The following is a 14,122-nucleotide window of genomic DNA, read 5'->3' as shown; positions in this document are numbered from 1 at the left end:
TGAAAGCATCATAGGAACTGCTTTTTGGGACTGTGAGTAGCTTTTTCCCTTGTGGCAGGACTGGATCAGTTGAGAGAGGGTGATTGATTATTTTTCTTATTTTTGAACTTTAAAAACATATTTCCTATGTCACTCTACAAATCTAGTATGCACAGTAGGTTGCAAATACATGTCATCCTGTAATTTGATAGATTGCCCATCCCACTCCCCAGTGTAGTACAGGGAAGAAAGACAAGGATATACTGGAGCCAGTTCAGTGGGGAGGGCCATCACATTGGTTAGGGAAGAGAGCACTTGCTCTGTGAAGGACAGCCTGGGGGAACTGGGCTTGGTCAGCCTGGAGGACAGGTGACACCTAGGAGGACTGAACAGCAGCTACTGGGAGGTTGTCAAGAAAATGGAGTCAAACTCTCTTCCAGTGGTGCAAGACAGAAGGATAACAGACAATGTATCCATAACTAATTGAAGTAAGACTGGTTCAAAATGGGTAAAGCCCTGACTGGATAAAGCCCTGCGCAGCCTGGTCTGACCCCACCACTGACCTGCTTTGAGCAAGAGGTTGTACTATAGACCTCCTGAGTTCCCTTCTACCCTCAGTTATTCCATGATTTCCTATCTCCAACACCCAGCAGAGCTAGCTCCATCACAACATGGGATAAGACATAGATGAGGCAAAGACTTCTTTTAAAGAATGTGTGCTACTGCTTCTAACGCTTAGCACAGAAAATCAACAAATTTATTTTTAACAAATCTTTCACTATCAAGAAGAAGGAAGAATCATCACAAGAGCATCACTGTGACCAGTGATCCAGCCTATTCCTTGTGTGGAAAGAATCACAGAAGCGTCCTAACTCCCCCTGAATGGGGGTCATACCACATTCCCAATATGTTTTTTCTCCTTGTAGTAGCACAGTCAGAAGAACTGAGTATTCTATGATAAGTTGCCAAGCTACAGACTGTTGAAAAACTGTCAAAGCCTCCCTTATACTGCAAAATTGTTCAAAATGTTCACTGAAAACACCATTTGCTAGCACAGTACAAATGCAGAATGCAGGTTGATATCCTGACTTGAATCAGTCTATAGAGCGCCCAAGAAAACACACTGCATTAAGACAGTATAAATAGAAAAGAAAAAAAAAAAATATATATATATATATTAATGTAATCTGTACACAACCCCAAAAATCCTTGAAGAAACTTTCATGAACTAATTTCTGGTGTGTGCAACTTCTCTGGTAAATACAAGAGTGTAGAAATACTTTTGCTTCATCCTAAAGTTAGCAGTAAATTACCTGTTACCATGAACATGAGAAGCACAAAATGCAAAACTGTAGTGGAGCAAGGTTGGATCGATGACAGAACCATTTTCTGAATGTTCAATCAACTCATTAAGATAGCAAAGATGTCGGTGACAGCCTCTCACTCCGTAGCGAGCACAGTATTCATCTAATACAAAGACTTGACCTGGGCTAAACCAACCCTGAAAGAGAAAGGAAAAAAACAAAACAAAACAAACAAACAAAAAAACACAAACACACACATGTTGAGATTTCTTTTCCCACTCACAACTTTTAAATCAAACAAAGAACAGAAGTATGTATTTTTATGTGCATTACATAATTTTTTATAGTAAAATAATTTATACCTGACTAATGCTGATAGCACTGGAAGTTAGATCCAACAATAAACCTCTTGCTGAAAGGACCAAATGTCAGGAAATATGAAATACATGGTTGATCAAAACAAGGTAATAATACATCCAAAGTCCGGTACAGATTTGATGATATCATAACCTAGCTGCCTGACACAAAATAAATTAACCTTATAAAATAATCAACTTTATTAAAGTAATTAATTGCAAGCTAAGAGAGAACATTTGGGTTATGGTGAGACAAACCAACGTGGATGATTAAAATACTGTTTCTGGATGGTCAGTTCTGCGTGGCTGCAACTTTAAACTGACAGATGAAATACAATTTGACCATTACTCCATTTCTTATGTAATATGCATGCATTACTACAAGAGATACAAAGCTACGTAGTTTGTTGAAAGCCATCTGATTTAGTAAGTTGAAAATGATTTGACCTTTATTGGTAATTCGATATGCTGGGGAACTATTTTGACAGAGGGCTTCTTTGGGCCCAGGCTTGATAAGACCAGAATGGCGTAACCCTGGCAAAGACATGACACCTTTGCATCCCAAAAACTGCTCTTGAGGGAACCCACAGTGTAAAAAAAAATGGGTTCTTGATGTAGAAATGGAAAACAGAAAAGCCTTCATTACTTTGTCTTCCAATTTGAGAAAAGATGCTACAATGAGCTTCCAAAAAGCATCAGAGAAAAAAACATAAAGCTTGGAAAACCATAGCTACTGCATAGCTGTTTTAAACAGGTGTTTTTCTTTGTTCTTTTCTTAATTGTGGTGATATTCCTCTATTATCAGTTCTGCCAAATGACTAAGAGAGATTTGGGAACACCTGAACTGAAATGTACAAATGACTTGAATAAGCAAAACAATTTTGTAAGTCATAAATTTATAGCATCAATTTAAGAACTGAAGACTATGTATCACTATTTTTTGTGAATACTTCTGCAAGCTTAGATATTTAATATTTATACAGAATAGCTGCAAAAAATGCTACCAAAAATACTTAAAATACACCTCAGTTTAAGATCATCCATATCATAACTTTACTAAAAGACTGCATGAGACAAAATTCTAAATTTTATATTCTCTCCCAATTGTAGAATTTAACATTTTCAAACAAGTTAGCAAACAAAAACATCTCAATATTATTTTATAAATTTGTTTGCTCCCAATTCATTCTTTTGATGTCAATATTTCCATTACCTTAAAAGACTTCAGATATTTCTAGAGAACACTTAGCTTTATTACAGCACCCAGGACAGTATTCAGCATTTTAAACTAATAACCAGTCATGTAGCAATGGCTTATGTAGTTTACATAAAGTGTTTGCTGGAAAATGTGGTATTCTGCTGAAAGAAGATAGAAAGAGGATTTTATCTGAATTTCTGCAGTAATTTGTATCCTTGATGTAATAAACAATGGTCACAGTGATTGATATTCTGCCAGTATGTCATCAAAGTCATTGTCACTGATCTCTCTCTCTATTTTTATGAAAAATGTGATAGAATGTGATGTACATGACAACTTCTAGCAGATTAAAAGCAAATAATCCTTTATTAAAATTTATGTATGTTCTCATAGCAGAAAATTCTGACGAGTGCAATTTTTTAAAGAACTCATTATTTTAACTTCAGACTCGGTAGGAGAGCAAAAATAGGAAACTGTTTAGTGTGGTCATTTTAAATTATAAATGTAGTTTATAATGATTATAAATATAGGCCTTCCTTGCACTTGTCCAGCATAATGCTCACAAGCACATAACAACTGTATGTTACAGAGTATCAGATAACTGCATGTGTTTTTTTCAATTGGATTATTAAAAAAAAAAAAAAAAAGAAGAAGAAAGAAAGAAAGAACTCTCCTCTACCTAGAACGATGTGAAATTAAATTAAAGACGTTTAGGTCAGATAATAGTTGAATATAGGACTGAGCTTAATACTGATTCTTAACATTTTTATAAGTTGTATGTGTGATTAATCTATATTTTATTCAAATAAAAGAATGCACTTCTTCTAAAAATGATAAGAAATGAGCTGTTCAGGAAAAAAATCACAAATATATATTCATGTATTCTATTGCTACCTTGACAGTCTCAATTTTATAATTTAAAAAAAAATATATATAGTTAAATGTGCAATTTAACAAAAAATGATCACCCATTCTACTTATTAAAAGCTGAATTTAAAAAAGAACAATAAGAAATGCATCTGCTTTATGGTTGCTATAGCACTGTGTATTTCACATAACCTTTTCTAAAAGTTCCTGATTTCAAGGTTATATTAAGTGTCTTACTATATTATTATTATAAAAAAAGATTTTGACCCCAATGCACTGTTAGAAAGCTAACCATTTTCTCTTTGAGTGCCAATTACTTTGTACAGATGTACCTTCAGGCCTCTTCTTTGATTCAGTGTGCAACCCACAGACAGAAAATGAGTCCTTTAACTTTTTCTATACATACTTACTGGCAGTATTTTAAAAAGGAAGCAACTGTCATCAAATAATCCTTTTTTTCCTTCTTCTTTTTACACTTGCAAACAATCCTAAAAAATCCCATCATTATTTTTGTATTACATGACTAGTCAGACCAATGGAAAAAAGTAGTGAAAAAAATGTATCCTCTTTTGTTGCTGTTGGGATGGTAAAGTAAAAAAAAAAAAAAAATGTATGCTATGAGACATTTCAGGTCCTTAGTAAGAGATCACAATTTCAGACAGTATCAGGTGAAAAATAAAGCCTTGGGAAATTATGAGATGTGATCCACACAAAGACGTTTAACAAGTGTGTGTAATCTGATGGACTTCCACAAGATTGCTGCTGGCTTTCCCTATTGAAAATTAAACCAAAAACATCCCCATCCTCAACTTCTAACCCCATAAAGCATAGAACAGAAAGTGTTTCAAAGTAAAGGGAAACTGCAGCTACAAATGCAGAAGCATGTTATGCCAGTATCTTTTCTCTTACAGCTGTCTTTGATATAGAGATCCCCCTTTACTTGTTTTTGTTTAATAATAACACTCCTGTTTGTTTCTTGCAATTCAGGTAATACAACACATCCATATATTTATACCACCTGTGGTCCTGCTTCCTTTCTTTTAGTATTTTTTTCTTCTTCACAGCCCATCAGAATGAAGAATTACAAGATAGGTGAAAATGTCTGACATGAGGTAACTGAATCTGTACCTTGAAATGCCTGTACAGGTGTCAGTAAATCCTACCCCAGGGGCTTTTACCATTATTAAAACTTTCTGTTTTTATTCAGACCTCCATAGAAGACATGACAAATTTCAGCTGATAAAATCAGAGACAGTTTGGGTCTCTTTGCTTTCTATTGAGTGGCACAGCAGCAGTTTGCAAGTGTATAATTTTCAAATTTGAAAGCAATCGATTGGACCCTTTATTCCAACTACAACCACAGGTATTGAATGAACAAGGAAGAAAGGACTACTTTGTAACAACTATTTCTCACTTCTTTATAGCTATCTTCTAGTCTATACTCACCAAACAAGAATAGGAGTCATTCAATCTGTGATCCAAGGTCTGCCTCTGAAGCAGTCTAAAGAGGGAAGCATGGTCAAATTTGCAGGGATTAGCAGAAATAAACTCCTCCATGCCATGTTTCTGACCACGGTCTGTATCTGTTCATACAAAGGAGAAAATGTGCAGAGCAATACATGTGAGTGTCTGTGCAGATTCACAAATATGAGCGTAACATGGTGTATAATTCTCAATACATGAAGTCTCTTGAAAAAATTGCAAAGAAATTACAATTCTTAGTTACATAAGTACAATTCTTAGTTACATAAGTAGGTGCTTGCAAGTGCCTTATTATAGAATCTTTTTTTTTTTAATCTGACAAATAGCATTATTGAATTATTTTTCTACCATCATAAAAATCTATGGAATGTAACAGAAAAAAAAGTTGATACCCGCTGACAGATGAAACAAAACAATTTAGAAAGGCTACCTGAAAATACAACATAGGACATTAAAATAATTCTGCAAACATGGTCTTCAAACACTTCAAATGTTACAATTCACAAAACAATTTGCAAGTACAAAAAATGTGTTCTGTAATTTCTTGTTTTTTTTTTTTTTTTTTTTTTTTTTGTGACTCTAGTTTTAGCAAAATTGCCAAATAAATATTCTTCACTCCACTGGAAAAAAAAATAGAAAAAGAAAAGGTTTATGCATTTATTTCTATAGATAAGAAAGAGCATATTTACTGCAGATCAAAGTACCACTCATAGAAATATTCATCATGGCTTGAAGCCTACTTCTCAAATGGCAAACTGGAGCAGAAATGAACACACTGGCTTGAGCTAGGTCATTTCCAGCCTTCTTTTTGTACTCAGCTTTTAATGAGAGAAACCTTAATGTAGTAATGGCAAAAAGCTCCTTCAACCTTCAAGCAAAGAGTAGTGAAAAAGGGAGCAGCATTTTTGTGTAAATACATCGAGAAAACATACCATCCCAAATGGCACTTCAATCAAAGGCCCAAATTTATTGTTCTTCACAGATTGCATCTTTCAACGCCTTTAGACCCCGCGGGTTTATCAAAAGAGAAGCTGTAGTGATTGCTTTCATTAATGCTATGTTTTGTCAAAATCCTCAATGTGAATTATCTATCAAGTATGGACAGAAAAAGCCTTACAGTGCCCAAAAGGACTAGTTATGTATTAGCACATTAGCTGTCTTGGATTCTATAGACTGTATTGGGGTGAACAGTCTTATCAACTTAAAAATTGACTTCCCCTTTCAATAGGGTCTTGGCTCTTTGTTCCTTTAAATTCAAACCTAGGTCTTTTTATATTCATTACTAGAAAAGTACAGATCTAAGTGTATCCTAAATGCAGTTTTGAAAACCTGCATAGTACAAAACTAAAATTTCTAAAGAAAAGGAGACAAAAGTTTATTGATTAAACCCAATTATTGAGTCAGGTTCATAATAAAACTCAATATTGATCTGTGGGCATGATGCTAACATAATCAGTCACATTTAGAAATTTAGCCCCAGATCATATTGATCCATGTCAAGTCCAACTTTCAGCTGTATTTGTGGATGGGAGAATTATTTAATTCAAGCTGAAGGATCTGCAGCATCACATCTTGGAAAGATGCAGAAACTAATTCATATCACTTGGCTTTGCATTGTCAAAGCAAGAGTCACATCCATGTGACAGATTTCACCAAGGTGGATGTAGCAAATAAACAGTATGACAATACATCGATGGTGTAAGGTATGAGACTATCATCCCAGAGAAACAGCAGCATGTATTTTTAATGACTAAAGGATCAGTAGCATATGTGATTACACAGATTAACAATATTTCCATAAGCATTAGAATAGCCTATCATTAATGACAAGCTTAGCTTATATTTCTGACAAAGCTACACGAAATGCTTTTTCTTAATTAGTATAATTTAAATATATTTAAACACATGAATTCAAAGACAAACTGGTATCAACAAAACCACTTACATTACTGAAAGTACTAAACTACAATGTGAAAACATTTTCAGTTTCCAAAATGATACACACACCTAAAAGTTTTCCAAACCCAATCTAATATGTGACTGTTTTCTATATGACTTGTAAGTTTTCCATCTTACATGGGTATCTGATTTATTAACTCTTTAAAGTAAGGCAGATCACAGAAAAGGAAAAGAATTAATATTTCCTTCTGGCAGTGGTCTGTACAAATTATACACAGCTAAATCTTTCTTAATTGGCTTGATTTTTTTTCTCTGTTTTACTATACATAAAAAAAAAATCTCTGTAAATACTGAAAATAAATTAAGTCTTTTGAAATTGGGAGACTGCATGTAGAAAATGAAACATGGATTCAACATTCTGATAGAGTCATCTAGATAATCTGAACGTGTAAGGCAACCTATTAAATACAACACAGCTTCTGAAAGCAGCATTTTGTTAGATAATTTGTGCAAAATAAGCAAAACCATTTATTTTAAAATGTACATACTTGCTACATTTAATTCTACGGAAAGACCCACGAATGACCACCATCTCTAAGTGAATCAAACATAACAGACAACACTGTCAAATAGTAACAGAATATCTGTTACCAAATATAGTCTAACAACAGAAAAAGCAATTAAAAACTTACCTTTACTTGCTGTAGGCAAGCAAGAAATAATGGAAAAATAAATCTGATGTAATATTTGCATCTTATTTTGCTATTATGATATACATACAAGAGAATTCATAAATCTTTTTGAAATAAAATGGATTAAAAAAATATAAGAACTTAAAGATTATGAGGAAATAATAAATGTTATATGAATGTGATTTAAAAATGGTTAGAATGATTGTATTTTTCAAATACCTAAACAAATGAGCTTTTTATGTCCTGTTCAGGCTACAACCAAATGCAAAAGACATAAAAGAGTGCTATATTGTCATATATAGTTAAGAAAGAAATACAATTCTATTTTCTTCTCAGCATTCTCTCAACCTTGGGAAATATCGGGAAGGGGAATTGGGAAGAACTCTGGGGCAATAATACTTCTGTTTTTTTCACAATTAATTTCCTGCCCTTCTTAAAGGAATTTGTTGTTCTGCTTTCAGTGGCCTCTAACTCAAACTCATGATTCTGGCTGATACTTCCATGTTACATGGTCTATTTCAGGCTGTGCATTTATTTCACTGTTTGGAAACCATTAGCCAAAACACTATCCATTTTCTTAGCTCAAGGTGTATTTTAGATCAAATGTGTATTTTGAAACCATGGTAAAAACTTACGAAAGCTATTGCATAAGTTTTAGTAAACCCTTTGGGTGTTCTTTCAGCAGGCATATTCATCTTAGCAGAACAGCATACTGAATATGCGTTTTGCAAGCTTCGCAAGAAAACTCCAATTTTAGCCCAGCTACAAATGCTACAAAAATCATCACATCCTCAGGGACTCCGTAGAGTTGAGTGAATTGGGACTAGCAAGAACTCCAGGCTTACAGCTGGTTCCTAGTTGTAAGCAAATCAGTAGGCACCATCTCTGCCCTGTTCCAGCCCAGAAGCAAACATTTTCTGTAGCATTTACTAGGGCAAAATGCTGCTAGGGTGAACTGCAGAAACTGGCCCTGTAAAGTGGTGACATCCTCCCTTTTGTGGCTCCCAGTGACATCCCTGTTGAGTCTTAGCAGTGTGGAAGCAATTTGAACTAACTCAGGTAGGCAGGAAAGAAGGTAGAGAAAGAAATCTAGTACTGTAGGGAACAAAAAGATATAGAGACTGGGAGGGTAAGCACTATGACTTGGTTACAGAAGAAGCTGGAACTGGTTGGATGAAGATGAAGGTGCAGATACTCTTTGCAAAAGATGGGCAAGACATACATTACTTTCCTTCAAATGCTACTCCACAGACAGTGGCAGCTTACCCTGGGAACATTTCAAATCCTGATCATTCACCAGGACTCCAAAGTGCTACATGTTTAGAAACACAGGCCAAAGAGATAATCCATGCCCCCAGAATCTTATCATTTAGATATCAGACAATGGAAAGTGGAAGAATATAAGAAAACAGACTGGTCAGTAAGGCTTGAGCTGGGGATAGCACACTGATGGACGGCTACTGCTCTGCTGAAGGACAAATTTGAGAAGGATACGAGACAGTTTTCGTATGTTTTTGAGTAGCACGGTGGAGAGGATAAAGGTGACTTACTGACTGCCTAAGGAGTGGGTGGTGGAGGCTGGCGTAAACCTCTCCTTCCTACAAGGGGAGTAGCTGGAGGCAAGCAGGACAAGGACAGGAAGGGGAACTGAGGAACTAGCAGGGAGAGTGGAGTTATTCCACTCTTACAGGTGGCAAAGTGTATTGTTGATATAAAGATGCCAAGCCTGCTGAGAAAACTATGTAAAATGAGAAGACAGCTTTTATTTCTGTTTGTTTTTAAAAGATCAAGTAAATCAAACATACATGCGCAAGCACCTCAGAACCGTTTTAAAAGAATTGCCTTACAATAACATTACCAAGCATTCAAAATCTGAGCAATGATATCATAAGGTCAAACAGCAGCATTTCTTGTGTGCTAGTATTATGACACCAGCAGCTTAATACCACTCATAATCTGGTTCTCCCAGAAAATCAAAAACAACAACAACAAAAAGTTCAAAGATTCAGAGTGATAAAAATAAAATATAAAAGAAATATAAAATTCATCATTTTGGGTCTCATTTACTTCTATACCACTAAACCATGATAGGTAGAGAATTTTTATGGCGCTTGTCATTGGACTATCCAAATAGATCAAAAATATCAATGTTATATTTCCATGACTAATCCCAAAACATTAACTCGTTTGGCAAATTGCCTGCACTATCTTCTTGATTATGTAACACTGACTGCTCTACATGGACGATTTAATTGTCTGCACAAGCTCCCTCTGCAATGCACTTTTGGTCAGATAGATGTTTCATTTGGAAATGTCTTCAACTTTGCCATCATTGGATTGACGGCTTGTGATATCAATGTATGGCTATGAATTTGACTCACTTTGCTACTTAATAAATTGGATTTTACGTTCTGCACATGGGCTTAAAAAAACTTTAAAAGGGCTTCTTTTCCTTCTTCTCTGTAGATATTTTCACAAAGAGACCATCTCTGAATTCATGGTGGCACAGGACCAGAGAGATGTTTGGCTTTGTGTTGCCTCACCTCTGCTTTTGCAGTGTTGCTTACAGTACGCAAAATACTTCACCTTAACACACCCCTCTGGTGCGTAGTTAGACCACTCTTTGAAATTGGTTCAGATTAAAAATTCAACAGATGTCAGTGCTTTTGCGAGATAAAACATGTTTTATTAAGTTTTCTTTACAACCCAGTCAGGATTTTGGATACCTATTGCTCAGTGTAACGAGCACATTTTACCGTCATCTAGTAGCATAATGATAAAAGATTACAGTGCGAACAGAAGGATGTGAAACTGAGTGCTAGATAGCAGACTGACAGAGAACAATGATTTTGAGTCAATTTGCCACAGATTTCAGATTATAAACCAAACTAAGTCTAAAACAGTCTCTCCTCTTTAATCCTACATATACAGATAGATGACACGGGAAGGATTACTGTATACAGCCATATGATGTTGTAAACATTTTATAGCTATTAAGAAATCCTTGGAGTGTATTAGTTGTCTAGGTTAGAAAAGTTGCTCCCCTCAGCCCCTGAAACAATAAAATCATATGCTCCCTATGTGCAGATATCTACAAGACAGAATACTTTCTAATAGATTATATGAAAATTTCAATGGTTAATATATGCTACCTACCTTGATTTTCTTTGAAGCAATTATTTTCCTTAAAGAATGACAAGGAAAATTTAAATTGGATTTTTATTTATTTATGTTTATTTTTTTTATATCCAGTGTAGTATTACACTGAAGGGTTCAAAACTCTAGTGGCCCATCTAGTACATTTCAACTTACAATGTACTGTCTGCATTTCAATTTTTACATAGCTAATACATAAAGTGTGTGATAAAGCTGACCTAAATCTATAAAATCCTGAGAATAAATTGATGCTTTTCTATTCAACACTATACTAGCAGACTAGTGAAAAATAAAATGTACACCAAACACCATCTCCATGGTAATATGTGGGTCAACTGTAATGAAGATGAAGCTAATTGTTGCATATTCATGGATTATAATAAAAATAATGACCTCCAAGTCAGGATTTCCCGTGCTGGTAATAATAATCTGAGTTAAAGAGCTTCTAGATAACAACAAACTGCTTGGCAAATTTCCCTAGTGAATGAGTTCTGCTTAATTGAACTTCACTGAGGGAGCCACAACATATTTTACCAACTACAACCAAAACCAAAGCCACAACAGAAAAAGAAAGCAACTTACAAAGTGGGGATACATCAGTGTTGACATTTCCTCCTTTAGGATTCATCTTCTGAGCTTGACTTGCAGGAATAGGCTTATAAGATTGACCTGTGGCTCTGTACATCGCTTGAACCCAGAGTATTCTATCCTGTTCATCATCACTGGCAAATATTACAGTATCGCCTTCTTTAACAGCATTGAAAAACATTCGACCACCCTGAAGACCTGAAACAGGAAACAGGAAGGTAATCTTAGTAAGTCTGAGTTACTTCTAAATCACCATCAATATTAAGAACGTTAAATCAGTGGTTTTCATGTGTGTGTGTAGGAGGGGGGGGAGGTGGTCAATCATTTGATAGGTATTTATGACCTAGAAATAGCATAATATCTAGAGCTATAGGGATCAAATGGTGATATAAGTAGAATCAACTACAGAAGTCAAGGGAGAACATATTTCCATTATTCCATTTCTAGTTCAATTCCAATCTATTTCTTATTTATCTTTCACATGGTATTCTGTATTTTTCTAACACACTCTCCTCCAAGGCATCATTTTCATAGCTGGATGTTACTTTATCTTTTCTTAAACAGAAGCAATTCCATACCTCTTATCAACCTTATTGCTCCTTCCTTGGTACCTTTTCTCATATGAGTACTTTACTCTGTGAGTGAACAACCAGAGTGGCACACAACATTCAACGTGGCTGCAACCAGGGATTTTTTTGTGACATAACATTGCCTTAGCTTTACAAATATCTTCTGAGCATTGTTTGGCTTTTCAATTATTCTAAACATTAAGCCAACATTTTCAAAGATCAATCTACAGTATCTTGAGGTCTCTTAATTTATAACCCTCCGGTGTTTACATACAGTAGAATCATTTTTCTCTACGTGTATAACTTTGATTTCCCTCTGCCAACCTATTACTAAATTGTGTAGATTTTTCTGCTATTGTCATTTTTTTTTCTTTATTACTCTGAGTAATTTATCTTTAGCAATCATTGCCACCATTCACATCCTTTTCTAAATCACTTATGAATATACTTCACGCTGCCACAAGATTCCACCATCAAAAACAGAGAGAAACGGGAAAGACTGACTAGACTTCATTATCTTTTCCTTGTATCATATGTGGTTTTATAATGTTTCAGGCAACGTTAGTGTGAATTTATTGTTCTTACAACAAGCTTCTTCCTACAACCATGATTTTTTCACTCCAGAAAATCTTAGAGGAATAATTGCAAAACCTTCAGATGCTGAAAAAAATAGCCTTGGTGGTTTTCAGTACTAAATCAAAATGAACAAAGTCAATTGGCTATTTTACACGAACATATTGTACTTCAAAACCATGAAAAATACCTGTGTGAGGAGCTGTATAATCCACAGTGTATCCTTCCAGTTGCATCAGTTCCTGAGGCTCAGATTTCTTTTCTCTGTAACTGCACATAGCAAATGTGTATTGGCTAACCTGAATAAGAAAGAACTTCTTAATTGCTCAGTTCCAGAGCTAATGTTGCACAATACATGTACCACTGCTTAAATTAGATCTCAGTTGTGCTGAAGAAACAAAAAACATTTTATTTTCATAAATATTTACAGTGTAAAACTTCATGTTCTTTCCCCTTCCTGCCAAAAGAAAGGAAAAAAAAAAAAAAAGAAAAAAAAAAAGAAAAAGCTCTGAACACATCTCTTTGCAGTTTTCTGAAATACAACATATTTTTGGCTGTTACTTTATGCAAAATTGAAATGAAGCTGTCATGGTTTAGGCTGGAATAGAGTTAATTTTCTTCATAGAGATTTGTATGATTCCATGTTTTGGATTTTTGGTGAAAGTAGTGGTGATAACACACTGGTTTTAGTTGTTGCAGAGCAGGGCTTATACAGAGCCTAGGACTTCTCTGCTTCTTGTGTTGCTCTGCCAGCAAGGAGGCTGGGGGTGCACAAGGAGCTGGGAAGGGACACAGCCAGGACAGCTGGCCTAGGCTGGCTAAAGGGATATCCCATACCATATGGTGTCACTCTCAGTAATAAAAATTGGGCTGAAGAAGGAAGAAGTGGGGATGTTCGGAGTGATGGCATTTGTCTTCCCAAGAAACAGGCACAATGAGCCCTGCTTTCCTCAAAGTGGCTGAACATGTGCCTGCAGATGTGAAGCAGCAAATTAATTCCATGTTTTGCTTCACTTACACATGCAGCTTTTGCTGTACCTACTAAACTGTCCTTATCTCAACCCATGAGTTCTCACACTTTTACCTTTCTGATTCTCTTTCCCACTCTACCTGGGGAGACTGAGCAAGCACCTGCATGGTACTAAGCTTCCTGAGAGGGTTAAACCACAACAGAAGTAAACTAGGTTCAGCTAGGGAAAATACTTGGTGCCAACCAAACTGGTTAGCCTACTGTGCGAGAGAAAAGGTGCTGTATTCTAAGAAGCTGGAAAAAAAAAGGACTTTTATATATAAAAATATTGTTTGCAGAAGGATTGCCAAAACCCTTATCATGCAGCTGGAAAGGTGATCACAAAACTAGCCAGTTCTATATAGAGAAGGTAAGTATCAGAACCATCAGTTTGATTTTATAGTCTAATTTCTGCATCTTTTGTACCTCTATTCACAGTCATGAACATCA

General features: G+C 35.4%; 1 protein-coding gene across 1 annotated transcript in view; it reads right to left on the bottom strand.

The window, feature by feature from the left end:
• CADPS2 (calcium dependent secretion activator 2) overlaps positions 1–14,122 on the bottom strand; it is a 313,185-nt gene that overhangs the window by 100,895 nt on the left and 198,168 nt on the right. Inside the window, 5 exon segments of the mRNA XM_040549796.1 lie at positions 1,293–1,480; positions 5,151–5,287; positions 7,778–7,786; positions 11,516–11,719; positions 12,854–12,962. Coding sequence (XP_040405730.1) covers positions 1,293–1,480; positions 5,151–5,287; positions 7,778–7,786; positions 11,516–11,719; positions 12,854–12,962 — 647 coding nt within the window.

Source organism: Cygnus olor, chromosome 1 (assembly GCF_009769625.2).
Source record: "Cygnus olor isolate bCygOlo1 chromosome 1, bCygOlo1.pri.v2, whole genome shotgun sequence".
In the NCBI taxonomy this organism is placed as follows: Eukaryota; Metazoa; Chordata; class Aves; order Anseriformes; family Anatidae; genus Cygnus; species Cygnus olor.
The sequence above is the reverse complement of the archived record's forward strand: the minus strand, read 5'-3'. Positions and strand labels throughout refer to the sequence as shown.